This window comes from Ixodes scapularis, unplaced genomic scaffold, assembly GCF_016920785.2.
Source record: "Ixodes scapularis isolate PalLabHiFi unplaced genomic scaffold, ASM1692078v2 PGA_scaffold8__174_contigs__length_109621045, whole genome shotgun sequence".
In the NCBI taxonomy this organism is placed as follows: domain Eukaryota; kingdom Metazoa; phylum Arthropoda; class Arachnida; order Ixodida; family Ixodidae; genus Ixodes; species Ixodes scapularis.
In genome coordinates, this window is record NW_024609883.1 from 31,638,669 (window position 1) to 31,646,043 (window position 7,375).

At 46.1% G+C, this 7,375-nt stretch overlaps 1 protein-coding gene across 1 annotated transcript; it reads right to left on the bottom strand.

Moving 5' to 3' along the window:
• Positions 1 to 5,338: 5,338 nt before the first annotated feature.
• Positions 5,339 to 6,484, bottom strand: LOC120842240 (the record flags this gene model as incomplete). The annotated part of the gene is made up of 1 exon (XM_040213268.1): positions 5,339 to 6,484. A coding segment is annotated over one exon (1,146 nt), but the record flags the coding sequence as incomplete, so codon positions are not given.
• Positions 6,485 to 7,375: the final 891 nt, after the last annotated feature.

Sequence of the window (7,375 nt, forward strand, 5' to 3'; positions counted from 1 at the left end):
CGCGAGAAGTCGCAATTTGGCGAAGGTGTATTGATGAAGCGTCTCTGTTGGAGTTTGGAGGCGCTCCATGACACGTCGTTGCCACTCGATGAGGGTGAGTTGGTCACTGAACTGCTGGAGGAGGGCTGCCTTCCAGTCAGTCCATGAAGCATGGGCGTGGCCGGCTGCGAGATGCCAGTTCTTTGCGGTACCTCGAAGCTTACTGATGGCGATCGCACGAAGGGTCGAATCGGTCCAGGCGGCGAGCTGTTTCGTCTTTTCCAGTTCTTCCAGCCAGAGCTTGGTGGAGGTAGTTTTCGAGTCCTCAAATGTTGAAATGGAGGAGCTCAGATCTGGAAGTGTCGCAACCTGTACTGGACGGCTGTGCATCTCGGCCAACAGCTGGGTGTTTTGCTGCAGGCACGATGCCAGGAGTTGCATTACGTCGGGCGGGGACACGGGCGTGACAGTAGGCTGTGCCGTGTCGCCATTCTCGGTGCCGGGAGGCAACACTTGAGGCGCGGGGATTTGGGGCTGAGGCGCTTGTTGCTTTTGGTCTTGAAGAAAAGAAGACAGGCGGGCGACCAGGTCATCTTTGGATCCCGAGGAATCCAGTCCTCTGGCATCCAGTTCGGCGCGAAGGAAATTGGCGGTGAAGGCGTGAAGGGTGACTGGAGTTGCTTGGTCCCACTGGATCATGGCGAGGGCGTAGGCGATGGCGGGCACGATGGCGAAGTAGGCTTACCGAAGGTCTAGAAGTATTCCATTGTTCAAGGGACACTGACACCCCCCAAAATTTTTTTTCCATTTTCTGCCAGGCGCTTCATTATGGTGTCGGAGGACTACCCTATTAATATTTTGCAACAGAGTAGCGTATTTTTTTAATAAAGCCAAAAGACGCAACTGCTCGAAACCGAAACCGAAACCCGACGGAGGTCGGAGAAGTGGAGAGAAGAGAGTGAGTGGCGGAAGTCACGTGGCTACACCCGACCGTGTTTTTTTTTTTTTTTTCTCTCTCTCTTTTCCGTAGCAGACGACATGCGGCGTACGGGAACTGTTCGCCGTGGGATTCTCTTGCAATTATGTATGTTCCGCTCGTTGTTCTGTACTCCAAGATGAGTTGTTTTGTACATTGAGGAGTTGGAGATGAGTAGTGAGTGCCCGTGGTGAATTTTGATCGGCTCCTAAAAGAATACACCCAAGATGTTGCGTGAAGAGCTGGCTCACATGTCCTGCGTCCGAAACAGAAGTGGCGTTGTGCGACAGAGTTTCCGAAAGATCAACGGGATCGGGACCAACGGCTGGCTGCAATTCCTGTAGACCATTTACGGGCACCTCGGAAAGCGGACGCTACCTGATTTATATGCTCCTTGCATTTTGTGGAAAGTGATTACATTGAGTTCGCAGGTGTCAAAAAGGAAATCACATAACATTTAATTCAGCGACGTGTCGTCCACATTTGTTTCTTTTTTTATTTTTGTTTGTTTCTTCAGTAATAATTGTAAAAAAAAAAAAAAGAAATGTAGACATCGAAAAATATTTGAAAAAAAAAAAAAGAAAAAAAAAGTTTTACGGGGGATCGATCCCAGCCCTACCGCGTGTGAAGCGGACGTCTTTCCCACTAAGCTACTGGGGCATTTTTTTTTTCTTTATTACATGGAAGTTATAGAACAAGAGAGAGCACATCAGCCAAAAAAACATTCAAACAGGCAAACGAGCATAGTAATATACATATAAAGATGAAATGCTATTTACAGAGAACATTCAATATACAGTCAACAATAGGCCTCTTTCACGCTGATGTCTTGATTAGATTATTACACACTAAACAAATGATAATCAAATCTTTCAAAACCTAATGACACTCAGAACCCATCTAAAGTCCTTAGTATCACAGTGCATAAATCACGGAGGGGTTGACAATGGGCAAACAAGCAAAATGTTCAAAAATCTGGTAGACCTATGCAGGCATCTAACAGTGGAAACCAATCAGGCTGGGATGGCTGTGCCACGTAAACACTGCGCAGCTGAGCCATATTCTCCACAAAAATAGATTTTGTGGTGCGTGGCGCTTCTGTGTTTCTATCTATCATTCTACATCTCCACAAACTGTGGAGGCCTAAAATAACGAATATGTCGTAAGGAACACTTTCCCCTTTTGAGAATGGAAGGAAACGAATAGTTTGATCAGTGATGTCGAGGTCTTTCTTTAGTGTTCGTTGAAGCACATCCCAGAAAAAAAAAAGGCGTCATTGCAGTAAATGAAGCAGTGTTCTATGGTTTCTGGCTTATTGCATAGTCTACGGTTAACCGTCCACGGCACAAATATCCCTCTACTATGAAGCCAAGTTTTAACGGGCAAGGTCGAAGTGTGCAGTTTGAAAAAGAACGATTTGGTTGACGGTGGAACAGACATCTTCTTTACTCTGTAAAGGACATCATCTTGGGGATCGACAGGAAAGTGACTTCGGTAAAGCGGGATAGGAAAAATGCTTTCGATTATCGCCGCTGATAGTTTCTTGCGTGTTACACTAAATAAATATTCTAATGAGAAACGTGCCTTCAAGAATTCAATCGTGTCCACAACCTCTTTTAGGAAGCCCCAAGGTCTTCCCTGAAACGAATCATCACTGGACACAATTAAATAATTTAAACTTGTGGCCAGTCGTAACTGAAGAACGGTTTTGAGGAAGGGATGGTCGGCATTCTTAAAGAAAAAAAACCGGGATACTAATTGCCGAACAAATAGATGACACAGACTTAGTCCACCTGCTTCCAGGGGAAGGAAGAGGTTGTCCTTTTTGAGAGGCTCCCACGACGAACGCCAGATAAAGGTCGCGAAAATTCGATGAAATTTTTGAATGTTTTTACGCGCACAATGCATTACCTGAAGTACATACATTAGCTTAGACACTAGGAACACGTTGCACACGTTTGCCCTGGTGAACATGGACATGTCACGTCCTTTCCATGCTTCGGCTTTCCTCCTCAACGAGGTTTCCATTGACGTCCAGTACGATGAGCTACTCCTGATGTGCGAGAGTGGAACTCCCAGGTATTTCAGCGGACCACGATTCCATGCAATACCGGCAAAAAAGCGGGGCGTGGTAGCCCATGAACCATACCAAAGTCCATTACATTTTCCCGGGTTCATTGATGCTCCAGTAACACTACAGAAATGTTCCGTAACGTGTATGGCCTCTTCCACACTCTTTTTATCAGCACAGAAGACGGCAACGTCATCGGCATAAGCGAGTACCTTTACCTCAACATTATTAAGTGCAAATCCTTGAATACTCTGACTTGCATATATGCTCCGACACAAAGGTTCCAGATATATGGCGAAGAGAAGAGGTGATAATGGACAGCCTTGGCGAACGGAAGCTTTTATGTGTATTTTATCGGAAAGCATGTTGTTCACAATTAATCTTGTAGTGCTATTATGATAACATAAGTTAATGCCTTCGGACACTGTTTCGCCTACGTTGATGTGGCGTAGGAGTGCAAACAAAAATGCGTGGCTCACTCGATCAAAGGCTTTTGACAAGTCAATTTGTGTCAAAGCAACTTGTGTGTTACTGTCAGAGGCACACTCGAGAACCGAGCGCGCAATGTGGATATTGGTTTGAATACTTCTTCCTTTTATACCACATGTTTGGTGCTCACCAATAAGGTTTTCGATTACTAGCTGGAGTCTGTCATTCAATATTTTAGCAAAGATCTTGTAATCTACATTGCAAAGTGATATTGGTCTATAATTTTCAACTTTTTTTCTCAGTTCCACGTCTTCCGTCTTGGGTATTAGGACAGTATGGCAGTCGTAAAAAGATGGTGGAAGCGTCTTCCATTGATAGGAGTTATGAAAAACGTCAAGTAACACTTGACATAGTTTGTCTCGGTATTTCTTATAAAACTCTCCACTAAGCCCATCGGGTCCTGGTGTTTTGCCATTTTGAAGAGAGTCTATTGCGGCCCCGACTTCATCTAAAGTTATAGGGCCTTCTATGATCTTTTTATCATCTTCACTAAGTGCAGGCATCAATGATAACAAGTTATCTACATCCTTTTCATTGCCTGTGTGAATAGCCTTGCCAAAAATGCTTAAGTAGTAGTTTTGAAATGCTTTAACAATCAAGGTTGGCTCCTTGATAGTTATGCCTTCTTGATCTATTTCTAATATTTCTTTTGATAGGGCATATCGCCTTTCATCATCCAGGGATCGTTTGGTGGGTTGCTCGCCAAGCAAAAACTTTTTCGTGCGAGAACGTATTACAGCTCCCCGATATCTTTCTGCCTCGAATTTTTGAAGCTGCGCTCTGGTGACATTGATGTCGTCGTTGTGAAAACCAGGATTGATGCTTTCCATCTCATGGAATAACGAGAGAGTTTTATAGAGTTCGCGCTGTTCCTGTTTGTTTTCGTAAGATATTGTTGTAGAGCGTTCAATTGCCAAGTTTTTTACCTCTTGCTTAAAACTGTCCCATATTGCAAAGATATGCATATTACTATTCTTAAGGCTCTCTGATAGAATTAATGAAACTCCTTTTGAAAACTTGTCATCTTTTAAAAGCTTCAGATTAAGTTTCCACAGTTCCCATTTGGGCCGAAAAACACGGAGGGTTTTGGTCCCCAAGCTAACAGAAACTAAACAATGGTCAGAAAAGAACACCGGTTTAACGTTATAGTTGTTCATTAAATTAAATGCATCGCCTGATACATATATTCGATCAAGACGAGCGTGTGAAACACCTTGAAAGTGGGTAAAACGTATTGATTGGTCTTTCCGACATGCCACATCTACAAGGTTGCGCTCCTGGAGTATGTCAATGAGTAACGCAGAGCTTTTGTCATACCGTGTCTGCTGTAGCGCACGGTCTTCTGCGCTACAGACACAATTAAAATCTCCCATTAGTACAACTGTTTTGTCGGTGTTCAGAAAATGTGCTAGAAACTGGAAGTAGGAAGCCCTTCCATTCACCTTATTAGGAGAATATATACAAATAAAACGCCAGTTGATCTGTCTTAAAGAAAGGTCACATAAAATGAGACGCCCTTCCTGGTCACTGGTCAAGGAAACAGACGAATAGCCAAGCTTTTTACGAAGAAACAGAAAACAACCGGCAGAAAGGCCTACTGCCTGACTCACACATATTTCGAAGTCCTTCCGAAAAGGCTCTAAAGCCTCTGCCACGTCTTCATCTGATGACAATTTCGTTTCTTGTATTGCGGCTATGTCAACATGCTCGTGATTCAAGAGCCTTAGAAGTTGGTACTGTTTCCTTTTAGACCTTAAGCCCCTTACATTTAACGTTAAAAAATGCAAAGGCAGGGCGGATTTTGTGAGGGGCATTAGGGTGAGCTAAAGCCCCTCTTGACCTTCTTCAAGCGTCTTATGGCTACTTTGTTTTCGATACGGTTGGTGTCTGGTTCCTACCCGTTTTCTATCTTTTCTCGATTTTGCGACAGCCCCTTCATCAGCTACAACAGTGTCAGACTGATAGCCGAGTCCTTCTGAAAGATCTTGCGGCTTCAGCGCGTCTGCATCCAACCCGATGGTCGTTGGTGCTACCTCAAAGGTGGTGGTGGTGTCGTCACCACTTGCTGTAGCATCCTCCCCGACGACCGTGGTTGTGGACGAGTTGTCGTCATCATCGTCAGGTGGGGGGGATGGTTCAGGGAGGAGTTCTGGATCGTTTTCCGTGGTTTGGGGGTCGGTCACTGCTGCTGGTAGGTCACCTTCGGCTTGGCTCTTAAAGGCTTCTGCGGATGGTGTGTGCCCGGAAGCATCGACAACCTCCGAGACATCCATCAGGAGCTCAGACCGTTCCTCTTCGTCCTGGGATATCGTTCCGCGAAGCTTGCTTGCGTAAGTTGTGACGCAGTCGTCTGCGGTGTGTCCGTAGCGTTTACATTCCGAGCAGCGCGGTGTTCTGCACTGTCGGCGGACGTGTCCTACCCTGTTGCACCTGAGGCACAAGGGGGGCCTTCCTGGAATAAGGATGAGCGATTGACACCCATACACTTTAAGTAGGAATGGGATTCTCTCCGTGGTGATTCCTTCGTGCAGGGTAATGTTAACTTCCCTGTTGAGGGTGTCCATGTGCTCCATGCCGGGGCAACGCCACTTCTCTCGGCTGATGTTACGGACTGTGCCGTAAGGTGCCAGAGCTTCGATGATACGCCTACCTTCGAGGTAGTCCGGAAGCCAAATAAGCTTGATCTTGAGGTCCCGGGTGTCTGGGTCAAGGAGAAGGCATTTCTTGCCTTTCACGACCAACTCACCACGACTGCAAAGCTTCTCTTTGGCGAGGGCGTTGACGCAGGTCACCATCCACACATGACTCATCTGAAATTGTCCGGTGGCTTTGACATCTTTCAGGTCGATGACATCTTTGATGGCGTCTCGAAAGTCCGGGGCCGTGTATGGCCTAGCAGTCAGATCGGCGTGGAGAAATACGGAGTTGAGGACGATGTTGCCGGTTGGCAGACGAGGAAGTATGACCTTATATTCGTTGGAGACGTCATCCGAAGACTTAGAAATAACTCGGCCAGTGGCCGATGCGGTGTTTCCACCAGAGAGCATTTTTTCCACGGCCGTTCGCAACGGCGTCTTCTTCTTCCTTCTAAGCTACTGGGGCATATTGAAATCAGCGGATCTCTTTCCTTAGTAATAATTCATCCGATAAACTGTAAGTTGGAAAGTTTGCTGCCGATTTTCCTCTAGCAAAAGCACTCCCGGGTCGAAGTCGGGATGCACCACGCATTGGCGACATTCTCACCTAGTAAAGAAATCGTACGCGTGCATATTCAACTCGAAGTAGACACGTCGTGCTTGACGTTTGCGCGAGCGATGTCTTCAGCCACGAGAAGGGAGCGACGGCTCGGCGACGGCTTGGCGACGTCTTCGTGCAAATCGGCTTGGTGGTCGGGCGTGTCGTACGGGATGAATACCAATTCTTTTGATCAGTCCCAAATTTCTCTTTTAAAAGTAGACAGAATTCGCCGGTACCGCGAATGACAGTTCTGAAATAGAGGTCCCACGCCCGTCGTCCGCTGCCATCGCCATTCCCGCGAGTCCCACGATACGCGAAACGACGAACGCACAGAATGGTTCCGGTTGTCTGTGGAACTTTTTTTTTTTTCAATCAACGTATTTGCAGATTTTTAGAAGCCACAAAAATTGGGTTTCATATTTTTTTCTATTTTTAATATTGAGTGTGTGTTTTCAGTGACCCACGACTTTGATTAAATTTGGTGGTCGCATCGATACCTTAGAAAACGGCCCGTGACCGCGGAAAAGAGAGTGAGCGAGACTCGAACCGGCCAGTTCTTGATCGGCGGTTTTCGGGCGGAAAGAAACCGAATTTCGAGCCGCAAATTTTGTTCTGGGTAGTTG